Here is a 19,547-nt window from a genome sequence, read left to right on the forward strand (position 1 = left end):
GTAACGTTCAAAGAGAACCTTTATTTAGTTGCTACCTTTACATCTATATGATCCTTGAGTATGATACATTTACAGTTAACGTAGTCATCGTGGTTGACACCAAGTTAATGATTATTGTTCAATAATAATTACGGTGATCGTATTTTGTAAAAGCATCGATGCTATTGGCATCAGGAAAGGTATCCAAGAACGGTAGGAACAATGGAATTTCATACCAACATCTTATACAATAAATATTAAAACTTTACAATGCACACTTTGTTTCAAAATCTCTATAATATTCGTGTTTTCAGATTTTCCGAGAATCGAAGAACTACCCACGATATAAAAAAATGTTCCCTGTTTTTCAACGTGATTGTTTAAGAATACCAAGAAAATACTTGTAGAAGATTACGCTCGTTTTTTTAGCATTGCAACCTTTGTATTAAAATATATAGTCCTAAATATTTAGAAAGCCACAAATACGCAATGTATCAAACAATTTACAGAGAAACAGTAGTATCAAATTCGGGACGAATGTTTAATCGATCCTCTTATAAAATCTGCTCAGTTGACTAGCTAACACTAACAATGTTCAGGTATGATGAAAGAGTTGTGCATACTTATTATTATCTCATGTAATTACCATATTTCACCTGGGTTTCTTCGTCCTTATCTTAAATGCTAAAAAAAAATTCAAACTAGCTACTCTTACATGCTAAGTGTTTCTCACGTGTTCGCTGCATTTCTTAATTATTACTTTAAGTACACACACAAAAGGTTTCCTCGTAAAATTCTGGGACTATAAAACCTCAAAGAAGTTTCCGTATCTTATGCAGTGCTACGTTTATTTACAGAGATTTTCCTGTGAAGTTTCTTTAAAAAGCGTTCTCAAAAAAAGGACTTTCTAAAAGTATTGTCATGATATGTGTAATCGTTCCTTTTGATTATCCGAATATCCTTATTTTGTACGAGAGTTTGTTACTTGGTCCATTTACCTGCAATCGAGTCTGGAAACTTCTTAAAATCGGTAAGAAGAAAAGAAGTTAGGATGTTTGCTTTTCGCGCGGGACAGTTCGGTTTTTTCTTTCACATATATATCACAGTTGCAAGCTCTGCTCGAATAACTAAGTTGGTACAATTACAGAAATGGAAATAAGTGTATTGGGTACATCAAGAGTCGACGGAACCGACCCAATGGTTTACCGCTTGTTGCGGCTCTTCATGGTGAAACGTCTCCAGAAGTTGCCGCTCTTCTTTGACGGCGTTGCCACCGGTGTATCATATGGATAGCTGGACTCTTCATCCGTGTCTTGTGCATTGGAAGTTTCCCTCGTTGGCGAGCCACCGTGTCCAGAATCTCTGTCACCGTCGGTGGAATTCTTTTCAAGTCCTATAACAAACACATCTTCATTTATTATAATGTTAGAAGGTTTCCTATATTTATAATTTTAAAACTATGTAGTATGATAAACTATATAAATGTTAATTAACAATGGAACAAAGATAAGCATTTTATATATCTTTCAGATTTGTTCCTGAGAAAGTTTGTCATCATAAAAATCTACTACCTCCAGCACGTAACATATCCAGAAACGTGTTCTCCGCATTGCCACGCGTGCGTCCCTGTTTCTGTGAGGGTGTTCCAAAGCTCAAGCTCTGAATATTGATTTCTGCCTTGAGCTGTTCTGGAGGTATGTCGTCCACTCGAAACTCATTTGGATCCTCGACGAACGCCTGCTGCAAGTCGCGCATGATCTTCTTACGTATCGTCTTCTTCATAGACAAATGTCTCTCCAAATGTTTCACGTCGCTCTCCGTTAAAGTTTTACTGTTGTCACGACGACGCGACTTTTTCTTCTTGCTGTTTTTAGGACTCTCTTCCTCGCCAGAAGTTGAGCCCACGGACACGGCGCTGTCGTGTCCAGCTGCCTTTTCTTCGGCTGGAATTCGCGTATTCTCCCACTTGCTGCCAAAGCCAAAAATGTCCCGCAAGTGCGGAATGTTCCTGTCGGCTGTCTGCTGCCTTGCCATTGTTTTAGCGATCTGCTATTAGAAGATGCCTTAACACAGGTGTTTGATCTGAAAAAATAGTTTACTATTTCAGACTTTATGTAATGAAGTTTTTAATGTGTTGAATTCTTTGCTAAAATGTATTATAATTTTAGTACAATTGATTGTAACAGCGATAATAAACATAACTTGTATACCAAATTTATTGAATACTATGCTGAATTTGTTAAAAATCATATATTGTATTGTAACAACATTTAAAATTCCCGCGCGAAAATTCCAAAATCCAGACCACCAGTAGTATGCGCACCGTCACAGGGGGTGGTTGTGCGCACTTTTTTTACGAACTTTTTAATTAATATCGTAGATAATAATGAGTTGTGTACGCTAATACAATGAATAAATATAATTTTAATAATTATTTTACCTCGTTAACCTATAATTTTTGCAAACTATCACGTTACATAAAAGAATTTAATATTTGACTTGGGCGGTAATAACCGCCATTACGAATTTGTTCGCGAAGTGTCGGCGTTTAAAGAAAGAGTGATTAGTAGGAGTAAAAATAAAAAGCGCATAGTTACAGCATGTAACCTGTTGCTACTAATAATTAAGCGGTGTATGCTTAACATAAGCGGTTTCCCAAACGCCGTTAAAATTACACGCTTCATCAAAAGAGCCTGGTGGTTAACGAAGCTTTAATCTCTGGATATTTCCCGTTACTGTAAATACAGATTTTATATAATACATTCACCGTTTTATTTTTCGGTAAGGGGCGATGAAACTTTTAATCTCCAGGAAGAAATCCGAGAAACCGAACCGGATCCCGTGACACGCGAATAAAAAACAAACTGCTTTATCGACGATGAATATACCCCGTTAGATTTGTATATAATGCCAAGTTGACGGCGCTTTGCTTCAGTGAATGTCTCTTTTTATCTTTTTTCCCTGTTCCAGAATATTGGTTTTAGGTTTCGTCTCTGTACACGTTCATTTACCTTCCACGGAAACAAAGAATGATAAATATAGGACGCGACTGGCTCTATATTTCCTACGAAGCAACTGGTCGCTGAAAGAAACCATGAGGGCATTGTTTTTTGTGAAAGGTATTCCGATGTTCTAAAACAATGATAGTGAAGGGAACATTGAATCGGATTAAACTGAACCGTGTCCAATTAAGTCGCATCGAATTTTGTAAGCGTGTTTTGATATTCGATACTCTGGCCAGTGATCGGCTAATGTCGGGTAAAGTCGAGTGGATACGAACAAGTTTTTGCGATGCAAATTAAAATTTTCTGCCCATGCATTTTCAAGCAAACAATTTTGACATTAAATATTAATGAATAATGTTTGTAGATGGCGCTATAAAAACATTTCAATTGAAGGATTCTGTATAAAGTGATAAATAATAGGGTAAGGAGCACAGGAGACCACATTGCGGTTGTAACAGTACGAAGATTTAAGAGCAACTAGACTGAACACTCGTTATTGGAGCATTAATAAAAAGCCACTCTGTTATTGTTCTCCGATAAAGCCACGACAGTTATGCGATTCAGCGTGGGCCTCGTAGTCCGATTCGTGGATCGATAACGCGAAATCTCGTTCACGTTTCTCCTGGGGCACTTTCCATCTGCGTCATGAGAAACCACTTTATTTATACTCAGAAAATTCTTTTTCCATCGCGGCCCACAAGTGGTGCTCGCGCGAGCTCGTTCACTAGCACATTCCAATATGCAAGCGTAGGCTCCTTATATTTATGTATCCTTACCGACAGAGTACAATTATAAAAGTAGAGAGTAAATGTAAGCATTTAATTGTTTTATTCGCAAATAAGGTTTTACAAATTTTTAATGTAAAATTATAATTGGTTCCAGGATACTGAACACAGGATCTCAGATTCCATCAATAACCAATTGGAGAATACGAATCAAAGGATTACGAAAGAGTTATTCGCATAAGCTATAAGTATTCATGATATGTACGCGCACGTGGTTCTTCAGGATACCGGTCCGAGTGTCGTGAACTGTTACGCGGCCCGCAATCAATATTAGCATGTCCCATACGTAGGATGGTATTTATAAAAAATAATGCACTTTGCGTTCAACGTTTTTTCAACTAATGAAATACAACTTTGTTTAAAAGTTCAGTGCTTAACATTAACCTTACATTTAATTTGTACAGATGGTAAAACGAGAAGACTACGTGGAAAATTAGCGACGTTAAAAAATAATTTACTTACCAAACGTACCGAAACTATTGAAGTATCAAAAGAGCTATTACTGAAAACGCTGACGCTAAATATGCTGGAGTAGGGGCTTGAAAGGTTTGAAAAGCTTTGCAGAAAGCATCTCTGATAAAGGTGCTCTAACTGAAAATCGAGGCCAAGCTAGAGGGAGTGATTTCCATAGCTTTTGCAATGAACCAACAATATATCCCAGTCGCCTGGTGGCGAGCTGGTTGCCAGGCAGCGGGTTTCGTCCAGGTAAACCGCTCCTCTCGTTTCCTCTTTCGCTCGCTTGTGCCCCGTTGCCGATACAAACGCTATATTACCAGTCTATCGACGTTTGATATCGGTCGGCTGAGTTCAGCGGTGCGCAAACTCTCAGAATACGGCCAAAACTAGTTCCAGATACAGCAATCGCTGTTAAACGGAATCAAAATAATATCCAGGTGTCCACTATGCAAATTCGCAACCTCATTTTTTGCTACTCTAGAACTCTAATCACTTACAAATCTGTATGCACGCTACGTTCAAATTTTCATGACTTTCTAGAAGTCATTTGATTATAGACATTGACACTATTAGTAAATCTGATCCTACACAAAAATTCAAATTGTAATGACTTTATGATTATAAAACAGAACTGCAGTACATGAGTCATTAATAACCAAATTGTTCCATGCATTAAGCATGCCATTACCTAATAGCAAAAAAATTTCTAATTCCTTCTTTTTGTTTTTTAGAAACCGAGGGAAACGAGTTGCGTGAATCGTCATTTATTGAGTAACGATTACGAAACGATGCAGTGCAGAGAAAGAAAATTTCTCCCTTGCAAGACGTTGCACGATTTTTAGGTTGACGAGTGTGCAGGGTTTATGAACGTTCCGTGAAATTCTACGTTAGAAAAACGTCGATTCCGGTTCGGATACAGGTGCCGCTATTACGAGATTAATAAGCGTGATCGTAAATTATCGCGAGGCACGATACGAGTTGCGCGCCACTGATTTAATGGACGGCAGTTGGCTGGTGTTGGTAATCGCGGTGAAAAATCTTCCCTTTGAACGAGGCTGAATCCGCCGTAATTTTGTCGTCAGCGACGCCATCCGTGCCCTTTAATTACGATTCGCTCGTCGATCCTGAAGAATCGACGCGAAAATGCGGTCCCGAAGAAAAACTTTTCAAGGTTCAACGACCTTTTTCCCTTGTGACGGCGTAGCCGGGATCCGCGAAACTTTGGGGCTATTTTTAGATTTGTGGAATGAAATTTCAAGCTGAGTCTTGCTATCCATAAACAAGGATAATTAGGATAATGATTAGACTACACAGGATAAAGATTATACAGGTTAGTCTAATTATTTGTCTTCAAGGTCGTTCATTTTTAACTTCTCATGACTTCGAAACTTATTAATTTACTTTTACAAGTTTCATTAATTTATTTTTACGATATAAACCAGTGGATTGTAAAATAATTTGTGAATCTGTTTTCAGTGGTCACCGCAGGTGAAAATCAATGAATCAAGGTTCGCCTATTTTCAAACGGAGAAGCAAAACTAGCTTATTAGCGTACGAAATAACGCCGCAATGTACCGTAAGCCGACGGAGAGCCTTCACGCATCGTGGATCGAAGCGAACAGGACACGGAGAACAGGCACGATCGATTCGTGGCTCGTTACGGCGTCTGGTCGAAAGTTCGAACGAGCCCTGTGCATTAATATTTCCGTTATTGCGCGCACAAGCACCGAGGTTATGCCTTTCACACAGCTAAACAATCATACTGAAAACGATCGTTACTCTTTCAATCAATCACGAAATCAATTTCAACGAATTAGCACCTTCAACGCTGTACTAAAGTTTCAAGCAATTTTACCTCAGGCCTCTATTAACTTATTATGAGTCGAGATTTTATTACACCGCCTGAAACCTTTGGGATATGAAAATATTTTCTATTGATCATTTTAGAGAAGGTAGAAGGCCTCAAACTGTAATTTTACATAAGAATAGGTCAGATACTTGTCACTGATGTAATTACTGAGATCTTCAAGATTATGTACTATGGTGAGCGCGTAAACTTCCGCAGAGTAAATTATGGTGTACGAGAAAAAAGTCCCACTTGTTGCTCTCTCGTTGATAAATTTTCTTGCAACTAAATGTCTTGAATGTTTGATCAAGTGTGTATAACAGTGTTGGACATTTTTGTAAAGAGCGTAATGACTCGTTAATTACTCCATGCATTATGCATAGAAATTCGATCTCGATTGCTCTGTCCTGTGAACTTGAAATTCGATACCTCAGATTTCGTAACAGAGTAAGATTGCTTTTTATGGACCTGTACACTTTACATTTAGAATCATATTTTATAATTGAGAAATGAATTCTCAAACCATCTACTTAATTGGAAAGATGTTTTAATTTTTAAATAGGCTTAACTACTAAAAAGTTGATCAAAGGTTTTCTATAATCTGATCAATAAATATAGCTGATCAATGAATATGGTTGATACGTATAATAGAACCTTGAGCGTCCAGTAGCATAGATCACAGTAGATCTTTAATCCAAATTGGTCACGTGTTCACCACTGCACCGTACTCTGTTCATTTTCACACGAAACTTATGGGAAACAGTTACGATGAACGAGAAAGCTCGGAAACGGAACGTTAATAGAATCTGCTCAAGTCCGTGGTCGCGGCGCGACTAAATGTTGATCCAGGACTTTCACTTTGAGATCCAGCCGGCCCTCCGTCCCTTCTCGAGCCGATTATCCACAGCACGCCCACGCTCTCCACTCTGAATCACGATCGAATTGTTCTTACGCGAATAATACCGTTCGCCGAGTGGACAGGATACTCTGGACCAAAGAAAACACCTTCTCTTGATATTTAGTTTCGAATTAAAGTTCACACGGTCTTCAGAATATATACTAAATATGTTTATTTCTTTTTAGGTTTATTGGAGGACCTTTATCTTCAAGCTGTACTCTGAGGATACCAATGATACGGAAAGTCGGCGACACGCGGAGTTAAAGAAAAACATTAATCAAGCTTGACTGAAGTTTCTCCTCTGAATTTAAATGTCATATATTTTTGATAATTGAAGCAGTATTAAAAATGAACATTTTAGAAAATATGAAAGTGAACTCGCGTGTTAGCAACGTCTGAAGTTTGTTATCGTAGTTCATTGAACGAGGAACGGTAAAAGAGGACGAAAAGGAATCGCTTACGTAAACGCTTTCGTTTGTTTTTCAAATATGCACCAGCTCGATTCTGATTCAGCACGGAAGAGAGCATGTGGCTTCCACCAGCTTGCTACGATTCGCCTGGCCGATGAGCAGACAGTAGAAACTTCACTTTTCACTCGGAGCAAAACAAATGATTCACTTTACAGCGAATAAAAAATTCAAGACTCCTTTATAAAAAGAATATCAAAAATATTAAATTGAAGGTAATTGAACAATCTGTTGTTTAAATACTTGTCGAAAACAAAGCAGTTTTCATCTATAAATAGAGTGCATTTTTGCAGAGAGGATAAATGAAAATTAATACCCCAGAGACGAGGCGGTAACAGAGAAACGTAATCGTGGCAGATTATATCGAGTCCCAGCTGTTCACCTCCGTCGGTATAATCCATTCCCTGACTTTCCTCGTTCTACAGTTACTTCAGGGTGAAAGGTGAACCCTCTCCCTTCTCCACGCGAGGATCCGCGGTTATATGTACTTGTCAGAAGCTATTACAACATCCAGGCTCCGTTTTGCCTCGATCATCGAGGATTAATCCTTGAAAAAAGGTGATTCACAGACCTCGAGTTTCTGTTTGTATTTAATTGCTAATCTGCTAAAATCACATAGGTGATCCTTTTTTTAATATGACTGGAGATCCTTAAACACATTTATCTTTGATCTAGGAATTCTTAATTGATGACCATTTTGGAAGGCACTTTCTGAATCTAAAAGTGACTGCGTTTACTGTTCAAGACAGCAATTGTTCTCGTACCAAGAACTCCACGTTTGACCAAATGAAATAAGGCCAAGGGAAATCGTACACCAAAATCATGCTAACAAAGGGAAACATCTGTTTACTGGAATCGTATCTAATCGCAATCATCATGCCCCGCACGTATATACCTGTTCATTATTTTCTGGTGCCCTCGACGCGAGTTACCGCGACAAAAGTGACATCATATTCTCTTCACGAACCAGTTCTCATTGACTTTAATACCGGTTTTCTTCGGTGGAGGCTTTGAGACGGTCCCAGCACACGCGTCAACTCGGGTCGTAACCTTAAGACGAGTTCACAGGTATATAAGTGCGTTGCTCCTTTCAGTCTACACTCCCACACGTGTCAAATGACAAACAGTCTCATACAAACATTGCATACAAACATATTTTGTTGTCTTAATAATTCAGAATTAAGTTTTTCATTTGACAAGAGGTCTCGTGTTAAGATAGCGCTTCAAATTGAATTGCTATGGGCCCTTTTTGAATCCGATCGGGTCCCGTCGCTTAGAGTCGGGTCATGTCGGGTCCCATCGCTTAGAGTCGGGTCACGTGGGATCCTATCGTAAATTTTGATCCCGCCACTTCGAATCGAGCGCTGTTTTGATAAATACTGAACAAACTAAGTACTTTGAAAGTTTACAATTATTCCTACAAATTATAATCTTAAGCTAAATGAATGAAATATGTGCTGATAATAATTGTTCATTAAATTCGACAGGAAACGGGAGTACAATGAATGGCGCGTGCCAAAATACATACTAAGGGAGCGAAATAGCTCGGGGCTTAATTAAATTCGTCTAGACACCTACGATGGAGTGATCAACTTTGGGCGACGGACGCAGGAGAAAGAGAAGAAGAGGAGGGTCGGCTTTTCTCTTATGTAATAGAGACTGAAGTTTCTGCTCGGTGTAGCATGCATACAAGCCGCCTCGCTACTTCCAAGCAAAACGAAAGAGGCATTGTCTCTTCACGTGTTCGGCCGAGTTATCCTCTTTTGTGACCTCCTAAACGAGCTCCAACTTTTGAACGAGTCTCGTTCACGTTGAGTCTCGTTTAAAAATGAAAAATTGTATACGAGATCAACCTGTGACAATTCCAGAGTTCATTGCACCGTGTACCACTTTAAACGTTGTTTATATAACTTGAAAGAACTCTTCAATTAATTTTCAAACTCATAGTTCTCATATTCAGCGATGATTCATGATGAATTACTCAATCGAAGTTGCCTATCTAACTGAGAATCAGCAGAAACAATTAAAAACATGTAGAAAAATCTGAAACTTTCCTTGAGGTTCCAAGATAATCGGAATAATCGAAAGTGAAGGTAATGAATGCGATAAACATATAAATCTTAGAGTTTCTCGTCAAGAAATATTTTACAGGTTTAACAAGTTGAACTGCAGCCTTTCCAAAGTTGTATTCACGCATCGATGCCAGCCAAAACCCGGAAGGTCCGCTTGGAAACCAGTTCGTCACAGCGGTGCTTATCGATTATCTTCTTATATCGTGAAATCCACCGTGTCAAAATCTACCCGTCGTTACTAATTGCAATCGATAATTACATAAGCCGCACTCGTTAATTTTTACAACTTCTACCATTTGTTTTAAGCCTCGATAAAGTGGTCAAATTGAACTCGACGCGTGGCAACGAGCTACGTTACTTCTCTCGGAAGCGTTTCGCGATAATTTCCTTCTCATCGCGATGTTGCCCAAGCAGGGTCGGAAATAAGGTTGAAGAACCACGTTCGTGTCGTCTAAGCATCAACGAATGAAATTTTTTCTGACGTAACACCATTACGAAACGATCATCGCGCAGATAACTACAAAATACGTGTGGGAGCATGTGCATTATTATATTTTTGTTGTTATTGCGACAACTTTCCATTACAAATCAGCTAATGCTGGATAAACCGCTGTTGCAAGTACGATGCATATCAAAGTGGAACTAATTATCGAATTTCTAAATATTAAACTTAATTCTAATCGATTTAATTTCGTCGACCTGATGCAACGAGGGCGTTGGACTTTTTAGTTGCAATAATTAATGACGAAAGTAACGCATTATTTATGAAACGCAGGCCACTGTAATAAGCCCCGAGGAGAAACTACTCGTCCACGATACACGCTGTTTTCTATAGCCGACGATTTAATGCCGACGTCCTCGATTTAACGAGAAAGAACAATGCTGTGAAGAAAAATGTGCGTTTGCGATTTGCCGCGGAGAGATACGCGAGTTGCTGATGAAGCGGAGTGATGATCTATATTCGAAAAAATCACTCCTCAGGGGAATAACGTAACTGCTTCTGATTTAACGTGAAAAGATTTTACACTCCTCGATAAAAAGTTAATTCATGCGGCTTGAGATTCAATCAGTTAAAAAGTTGTTTTGTCAAATTTATTAATATATCTTACATCACTTCTCACAGGCAAATATGTTTAAAGTTGAGTTTTATGTAGGAGACAATAGAGAATATCAATTATGAAGCAAAGTATAAAAATGTAGAATTTATGTGAAGTTAACGAGGAATTCATTGGCACGTTTTCCATAGCTTCACGCTTTTACGCATCATCGAGTTTTATTAGTCCATCTTAGTCCTTTCTCTTCAGCAGTGCATGAAATATAATTTAATTGCACGTAATGAAAATTTAATGCCACTGAAAAGGAATTTCTCCATTACTCTTTCCTAATAGGAATCTTTTTCTCAGGATCTCTAACGATGAAAAAATATCAGGTAAAGCGGAGACTTCAAAATTTAAACTTAATTTATGTAATTAACTCCGCTATCTTTTGCAGCGAAAAGCGATAAAGGTCTACAGATTTCTAACGAGTCGCGTTCTCATGGAATTTCTGTTATCGAGAGGGTGCGATGGCAGTAAGAAGTTATCGACTAATTAGAATCAAATGCAGGAATAATAGAAAGCACAATAGCGGAAAGTGAATGAATCTGGGCGTTAATTCGATCTGAAGAAAAAGACCCTCCGGTGAAGGAAGTTGCGGTCGAATGAATCGGACCTTGGGAAGAGTCTTTCTGAACAGACGCTCAAAAAGCGTTCGCGCGCCGTTGAGAAGTCTCCTTTGTAGAAATACCGTTCGACCACCAAGCAAGTAACAAGATCTCGCCTCACGGAACTCGCCCTGGTTTGAAACTCATTCACCAAATTTCTGTCTTCATGCAACAGTAGCTAATTAAAATTAAAATTGGTACTACATCAAATTAATATTGCACAGATTTCACGAGCGATGTATGACAAGAAACTGCAGTGGACCAATCTCGCCAATCCAGAACTTCCGGTTCTACGCTCGCAAAAACCGCTGGTGAACCGATACTCACTTTCTGAATTCGATGCTGTAACCAGGCTCTGGCGAATACGATAGGTCATTGAAACCTAATCAAAATGTTTCGGCTGTGATACTCTAGATCAGACCACCATCAGAGATCTTCTGCAACTTCATAACTGTTAATGGAACCTGTATGTCCACTTCTTCAAACTTTTATTAGCTCTGTAGTTGATATACTTTTGTTTAAGTTCAGAGACTTGTGCAATTGTTTCCGACAGTTTATCTGCTCGAAAGGGTCAAGCGCTCGCACGTGTCTGTACGTTGTTCTTTCTTTATAGGTACTGGATACTGGATGCTGCGCGAACCGTTATACAACCTACAGCATACGGCGGTCTTCGCTCGCCCAGATTCCCGTTGTCCTGTCCTCGTGTCATTCTGTTCTCCAAGGAGCAGCTAATAGGAAATCATAAGCTCAATGCACTTGTTTTATAGAAACTTTTGAGGTCAAGTTTCTTGCACTTTCGAAATTCTCCTTTACACGATAACATTATGAGCATTAGGTCATGAAGTATGAAACTTAAATAGAAATCATGTCCTTCAGAATTGTACTAAGTTTTAAAAATTCCTTCATGCACTTCCATTGCTTGTCCTGTTATAACTTTTTTTGTCACGTACTTATATCTCTTTTTTCTATTTCCAAACGCCTCATTCTTTTCTTCTCTTGCAGGGTATTTATAACTCGAGCCCCCTTTCACTATTCATCGTTTTACCGAAACCCTTTTAGTGAAAAAGAATGGAAGGCTGTGACGCGATTTATGAGCGGATTTGTAGCTTCCGGATGTAACATGCTCTCAACATTCCAGCACGTGTGCTAATATTAACATCGAAGAATGATACAATAAAGTAGTTCAAAGTGACCTTCTATAAAAAAAAAGTAATGTAATCTGACGTATGCGGTTCACTATATTTTTATCCGGTTTCATCATTTTATTCTGATATACGTGGCTAATAGTTGGATGCAATATTTAGGTCAGAACCAGGTGTCCATCAGATATCCGCAGGATGCATTTATCCTTTATGAGAGAACCGAGCATACGCAGCAGTTACGATGAAGTCACAGAGTAGGGGTTCTCGCTGTCCAAGGTGATCCAGTGCGAAAGCGAGAGGTCCTCCGCGGGAAAAAAGACCGTCGACAAATTCCCGAAGAGAGAAAAAGAAACACGGAATAGGAGAAATAAGGGGGTCAGTTAGGAGCCGATACAAACAGGCAACCATGGTTAAGATCAGGTCAGGAACACGTCGTTGCCGTATAAAGTCTTCGAGAACCGTTGCAATTTCTGATATCGATGTACGCCTCGATCAGAATTCATGGTGTCCACATTGTCGAGCTTAATTAGAAGGTTGTAATTAACGAGCAACATTCACTGATGAAGTGCTCTTGAGCACGTCATCGTTTCCAGATGCTTTAACGAGCATTTTTTGTTGGTAAAGAGGCTTCACGCTTGGCCGATTGTCGGCTGTTCACCCCCACTAGCTGCAAATTAATTCGGGCGATGACATTATCCGCACCCTCGTGATCCTATCCCTTGAAACGGAGATGACTCATGGCCGATGACTTTCTGTCAATTTCCGCCCTCATCCTAGGGAAGCCTCGACGCGTCAGGGCGTTTCTAGCTTAGAATGTTCCAACTTTCAAACTTCAAGCGTACAGAGTTTCAAGCAGCTCGAGTTTGAAGCAGACTTCAAAGTGCTCCAAGCTAAAGCTTTTCAAAGTTGAAGCATTTTGAGGTATTGCAAGTTGAAAACATTCCTTGTAGTTAATAAATGAAACTGTTAATACAATTTATCATATGCTGTAGTTAATTTGAAGATACATAAGTTGAAGCATTTTAAGGTGTTGCTAGATGAGAACATTCCTTGTAGTTAATAAATGAAATTGTTAATATAATTTATTATATGCTGTGGTTAATTTAAAGATACATAAGTTGATGCATTTTAAGGTGTTGCTAGATGAGAACATTCTTTATAGTTAATAAATGAAACTGTTAATACAATTTATCATATACTGTAGTTAATCTAAAGATACATAAGTTGAAGCATTTTGTGGTACTGCAAGTTGAGAACATTCTTTGCAGTTAATAAATGAAACTGTTAATACAATTTATCATATGCTGTAGTTAATCTAAAGATACATAAGTTGAAGCATTTTGAGGTATTGAAAGTTGAGAACATTCTTTATAGTTGATAAATGAAATTATTAATATAATTTATTATTTGCTGTAGTTAATTTAAAGATACATAAGTTGAAGCATTTTAAGGTGTTGCTAGATGAGAACATTCCTTGTAGTTAATAAATGAAACTGCTAATACAATTTATCATATGCTACAGTTAATCTAAAGATACATAAGTTGAAGCATTTTGTGGTACTGCAAGTTGAGAACATTCTTTGCAGTTAATAAATGAAACTGCTAATACAATTTATCATATGCTGCAGTTAATCTAAAGATACATAAGTTGAAGCATTTTGTGGTACTGCAAGTTGAGAACATTCTTTGCAGTTAATAAATGAAACTGTTAATACAATTTATCATATGCTATAGTTAATCTAAAGATACATAAGTTGAAGCATTTTGAGGTACTGCAAGTTGAGAACATTCCTTCTAATTAATAAATGAAACTGTTAATATAATGTATCATGTTAGTTAATTTAAGAATACATAAGTTAAGAAATAAGTTCTGAAGATTAGGATAAATATTGTTGATTTTTAAGATGAAAATGTGTATATCTTCCAGGGTCAAGTTGAGCTTCCTTGCCAAGAGACCGATGGCGATTTACTCTTGTTGCTGGCGCCGTAACGCTGCGTTCGTTTCTGCCACGAAAATAGTTCGGCAAGAAAAAGAAGAGGAAGGATAAAGGCAACGGCGGCTTGGCCGGATGAAAGGCTGGCCTGAAAACGAGACACGGATAAAACAACGAACAAGGGGAGAAAAATCGAAATAAACGCGGAGTCGAATCACGTTTTGTTTGGAGATCCTCGGTACTGCCCTTTCTTTCTTTTCCACTTAACGGGATCTAAAAATAATTCGCCGCGCAAACAAGGAAAAAGCGTGGCTCGTCTTTTCGCAGAACTAAACTTGTAATTTGTACCTGTAACGTTAGCTCTTTACAAAACGATCCGAACAAAGTTTAGGTTTGATACTTTAGCAATCTAAGAAGCTAGAAATTTTACAATTTGAGAATGTAGAATACAGACAGTCATACTTCTACTTTAACGACTCTTACAAGTACTAAAAATGAACATTTTAATCTACGCTTCAATCAGCTATTTTAAATTACTAATGTAACTTTAATGGAACACAGAATTTCGTTCCTTTCTATGTTTTTATTAATTGGTGTTCGCAGCAAATGGCATAACAAGGATCAAACTTCTCTCACGTGATACAGTTTGTGGCGGCGCGGAATTACGAAATAGCTAGCGGGTTGCCCAAGATACACTGTGTCCGGTAGTTTCTCTTTGTTCCACTGGCTGCCTCCTGGATAACCGGCTATCCGCATCTGTATACATACATTCTCGCATTGCACCGTAATTACACGCTGCTCGTTGCCTTTTTTCTCTCTCGAGAATCGCTGATCCATTTAATCCGTTAGAATTATTCTCCGTCAAATTTGTATATTAGGTCGGTAGGTACGAGACTTAACAAACCTTCAAACGTATAATTTAACTTCAGTATTTATTCAACAGTGAATCGGACAACGGTGTTCAAGAAGGAAACAGCGTTGCAAATACACAATCGAAGATTCCACGTCTCTTCGTACAAAAGAAAGTCAACCGATGACTCGACGATCAAGGTGATCAACAGTTGTTGATAAAAAGGAATTCCACCAAAGATTTTCTTCTTTTTTTTTAATTGATCGAACACGGAACAATCACGATTGTTGTAAATCCTCGATTGCTCAATGAACGGGGAATTGATTCCGCAGTGCTGCAATGATTTCGTTGTCACGATTTCTCTTCTATCCATGAGATGCTTTCAACCAATTAATGCGGGTCTCAATGTATCGTAAACAAAGAAGATTCCGCAAAATCCGATAGATCATTTCCATTCATTCTATTAATTGTACTTGAATTGCAAGAATTCTATTAAGTATGCGTTATACAGAAGTTGTACATACGTTATATCGCAGTATACGCGTTGTATTGCCACGGGTTGTATGCTAAATGTCAGCAGAGATTAGCACGTGATACCATGCGTTGCATTGTAGGTTATGTTTTATAGTGCCTACGTATTGTATCGCCTATGCGTGGTATCACTTGCTTATTGTAGAGCCCACGTGTTATATTACTTGCATATTGTATCGCTATTGCGTTGTATCGCTACGCATTGTATCTCCTACGATCTGTATCGGCTGCTCGTGGTATCGGTCACATATTGTATCGCCCACGCGTTGTATCACCCACGTATTGTATCGCCCAGGCGTTGAATCATCCACGCGTTGTATCACCCACGCGTTGTATCGCCCACGCGTTGTATCGCCCACGCGTTGTATCGCCCACGCGTTGTATTACCCACGCATTGTATCACCCACGCGTTGTATCACCCACGCGTTGTATTACCCACGCATTGTATCACCCACGCGTTGTATTATCCACGCGTTGTATCACCCACGCGTTGTATCGCCCACGCGTTGTATCGCCCACGCGTTGTATCGCCCACGCGTTGTATCACCCACGCGTTGTATTACCCACGCATTGTATCGCCCACGCGTTGTATCACCCACGCGTTGTATTATCCACGCGTTGTATCACCCACGCGTTGTATTATCCACGCGTTGTATTACCCACGCATTATATCACCCACGCGTTGTATAATCCACGCGTTGTATTACCCACGCATTATATCACCCACGCGTTGTATTACCCACGCATTGTATCACCCACGCGTTGTATTATCCACGCGTTATATCACCCACCCGTTGTATTACCCTCACGTTGTATCGCCCACGCGTTGTATCACCCACGCGTTGTATTATCCACGCGTTGTATCACCCACGCGTTGTATTACCCTCGCGTTGTATTACCCTCGCGTTGTATCGCCCACGCATTGTATCACCCACGCGTTGTATTATCCACGCGTTGTATCACTACGCATTGTATCTCCAACGCTCTATCATCTACCCATAGTACCACCCACATATTGTATCGCCCCCGCGTTGTATACGCTTCGCATTGTACCCTATCTGCATCCTACTCGTAGTACCAACCGCGTACTATACCACTACTGTATAATGAAGATCACCGTAAGTGCCTATAGAAGACACCTGCACCATTGAGTGGCTAAGATCACATGGCATCGATAATCAGCGTCCGCAATCGCCGTGAACAAATATAGCTCAGAAGACGGGTCGTAACCGGAAGTTCAAAGAGGATCGATCGGAAGTTCTTAATGGCAAGCGAACACCGGGTCAGTAAACAGTAGACACTTTAATGTCATCGGAATGACAGTATCGATTACGGTGTTCAAGCGTGGTAATTAAAGTCCCATGGATGTTGGCTCTCTGAGTCATCGTGACCCACAATTACAGGTCGGTGCGGTGACATTCAGTGAAAGAGGATGACATTATCTGGGGTCATTAAATCATCGGGTGTAAAACCGCTGATAAAGATAGAGATATCGATTTTCAAGGTAAAAGGTGGATGTTCGTAAAGGTCATTCGCGATTAATTGGTTAATGGGATGAGATAGCTCAGCTACTTTCTTCTTTTTCAGGACGAAATTAATTTTGTGAGATGTACCGATATCGTATGGAGTGGAACATCCGCAGATTTCCGACTTCCTTCAAGTAAATTAGCGCACAACAATGGGCCAGAGTAAAATCGACCAAGCGTGTGTGTACTCTTTCGGGTCAAAGTTCATGCTTGGTGGAACATCACAGAAACAGAGAAGAAAAGAGTACAATTGTATATAGTTTATGCCTACTTTTTAAATTCGAAGGAAGAAAGTAAGAAATATTAAAAATACTGATGTTATACAATTTTTCAGGTTCAGAGACGTAAAACAAAATGGCGGACTGGTACCAAAACTTGAGACGTCAGAGTTCCCGTTGGTTCCAGACATTAATCAACGCTATAAACTCTTAGACAAAGAAGAAACAAAGAAGTTTCACGCGTTTTTTGGCTCAGCATCGTTAGGGACGCGGTCCCCGCCATGTTCTATTCCCACTGTCATCAGAATCCCTGTTCTATTTCACACGAGTGACGCGATCCAGTATCAAGAAAGGCGAGCCGCGTTGGACGGAAGCGGATATTAGAAAACCTCGGATTCGAGGCTGTTTTTCCGCCTCTGTCGTCAGACTGACGAATCAACGTCAATAATATATCACGACGGATCTCGGCCTCGATTCCTTCAAGGATAAGGTCTCTCGAATCCCGGGAGAGCTCTCGATTACTTTCGCCATTCTAAACGTGCTCGAATTTCTAAGAAGACCGTTTTCTTCCTTCGTTTGACGCGATCGACGCTAGAGAGAAATTCGTGGGAATCGCAGCCATTCCGCGATTTCTCGCGATACTCAAAAGTTTGCATTCTCAGTTTGTACGAAATTCGAGGTGTTTTATCAAGGTACGTTGACAATAGCTGAGACCAGTTCCTCAGTTTTCATATTTTGTCAAAGTCTATAGTTGTAGAATTTATTCCATCTCCAAAGTAGTAGCAACAATGTTGAAAATTAATTAATAATTTGATAGGTGCTATTTTAAGATCCCAGTTTAATATAGAATATAAATTACAGGTTAAAGAAGAGAGGACCTTGATTGAATATTCTTGAACCTCAAGAAGGTGAATTAGCTGTCAGCAAATTACTTATAGAAACCGTTCTAAGGTTGCACAATTTCAATTGATCCGCTGAACCTTGACATAGTATATTTGCTTTCAACGTACAAGCTAAGTGTATATTTTATAAGGTAAGAATCAAGTGCAGTCTCAGACGTCTGTCATTTACTCAAATATTAGCTCGGCAGTAACGTTCAAAGACTGTGATGGACTTGTGCAAATACTTTACTGTATTTATGTTTGCTTATGAATAAGTCACGTGGCACATCTTTGTCCACATCATTTAAAAAGTTGCAAACTTGCAAGCTTAAGTGTTTCAAAATTAAAAACGAGTGGTTTATTAATTAAAAACGAAAGCTATTATTATGAAGTTCAGTGCAGACAATTTATTAGTTGTTCTATTTTTCAGAAAAAGAAGAAGAGGAGAAAAATTATTGAACTCACCAGAGTTTCATAAAGCACAGCTGCTAATTCCTCAAAGTAAAAGTAACTTCTGATTTATCTTGGAACACTGACTGAATATGGATCGAGAACTTCACGAGCACGAATTCTTCGGTCACGATCGTGCAGAGGTTCGCTCGGAACTGGGGAACACGATCAACTGGCACGTCAATGAAAGAACGCCGGGGAATCGCCGCCGCTCGTTCGAGCATCGCCTGCACGTGCGCGTGCAACACGCACGCGTGTACACCAATGTGACGGGTGCGTGGAACTTACCCTCCCTTATTTTTTTTTTGGGGATGATATGGAAGTATCGATTCGTTTAACCCTCGTGTACTGGGTACCTGGATACCCATTTCTATATTTCAATAATCTTTACTTTTACCAAACCTCGTTCTCATTCTTTACATCAATGTAAAAATGCAAGAAATTTTAAATATTAAAGCCTTAATATAACATTGTATTATGTTATATTAATGTAGCATACTTAATCCTCAAAGATTAAGAGAGGATCACAAGAGAACTCATGAGAAAAAAATATTAACTGTTATATTATATTATGTTATATTAATACAGCATACTTAACCCTCAAAGATTAAGAGATGGTCAGAAGAGAACTCATGAGAAAAAAATATTAACTGTTATATTATATTATGTTATATTAATACAGCATACTTAACCCTCAAAGATTAAGAGATGGTCAGAAGAGGACTCATGAGATAAAAATATTAACTGTTATATTATATTATGTTATATTAAGACAGCATACTTTACCCTCAAAGATTAAGAGATG

General features: G+C 39.0%; 2 protein-coding genes across 4 annotated transcripts; one reads left to right on the top strand and one right to left on the bottom strand.

The window, feature by feature from the left end:
- Position 1: 1 nt before the first annotated feature.
- On the bottom strand, positions 2 to 19,008 carry LOC100878289 (uncharacterized). 3 transcript variants are annotated; one of them, XM_012280318.2, is made up of 3 exons: positions 18,758 to 19,008; positions 1,551 to 2,061; positions 2 to 1,372 (listed from the first exon to the last, which is right to left on the bottom strand). In XM_012280318.2, exons 2-3 carry the CDS (start codon positions 2,011 to 2,013, stop codon positions 1,182 to 1,184), a joined length of 654 nt encoding a protein of 217 aa, XP_012135708.1. In that variant the 5' UTR covers positions 2,014 to 2,061; positions 18,758 to 19,008; the 3' UTR covers positions 2 to 1,181. The 3 variants fall into 3 exon arrangements, with proteins under 3 accessions (XP_012135708.1, XP_012135707.1, XP_076397151.1); XM_012280317.2 differs by lacking the exon at positions 18,758 to 19,008 and adding an exon at positions 6,726 to 7,091; XM_076541036.1 differs by lacking the exon at positions 18,758 to 19,008 and having other exon boundaries at positions 1,551 to 5,794.
- LOC105661880 (uncharacterized) lies at positions 15,735 to 18,444 on the top strand. The gene is made up of 6 exons (XM_076540747.1): positions 15,735 to 15,746; positions 15,813 to 16,949; positions 17,071 to 17,171; positions 17,255 to 17,445; positions 17,528 to 18,103; positions 18,273 to 18,444. The coding sequence occupies exons 1-2, from the start codon at positions 15,735 to 15,737 to the stop codon at positions 16,740 to 16,742; spliced, it is 942 nt and encodes a 313-aa protein (XP_076396862.1). The 3' UTR covers positions 16,743 to 16,949; positions 17,071 to 17,171; positions 17,255 to 17,445; positions 17,528 to 18,103; positions 18,273 to 18,444.
- Positions 19,009 to 19,547: the final 539 nt, after the last annotated feature.

Source organism: Megachile rotundata, chromosome 16, assembly GCF_050947335.1.
Source record: "Megachile rotundata isolate GNS110a chromosome 16, iyMegRotu1, whole genome shotgun sequence".
NCBI lineage: Eukaryota > Metazoa > Arthropoda > Insecta > Hymenoptera > Megachilidae > Megachile > Megachile rotundata.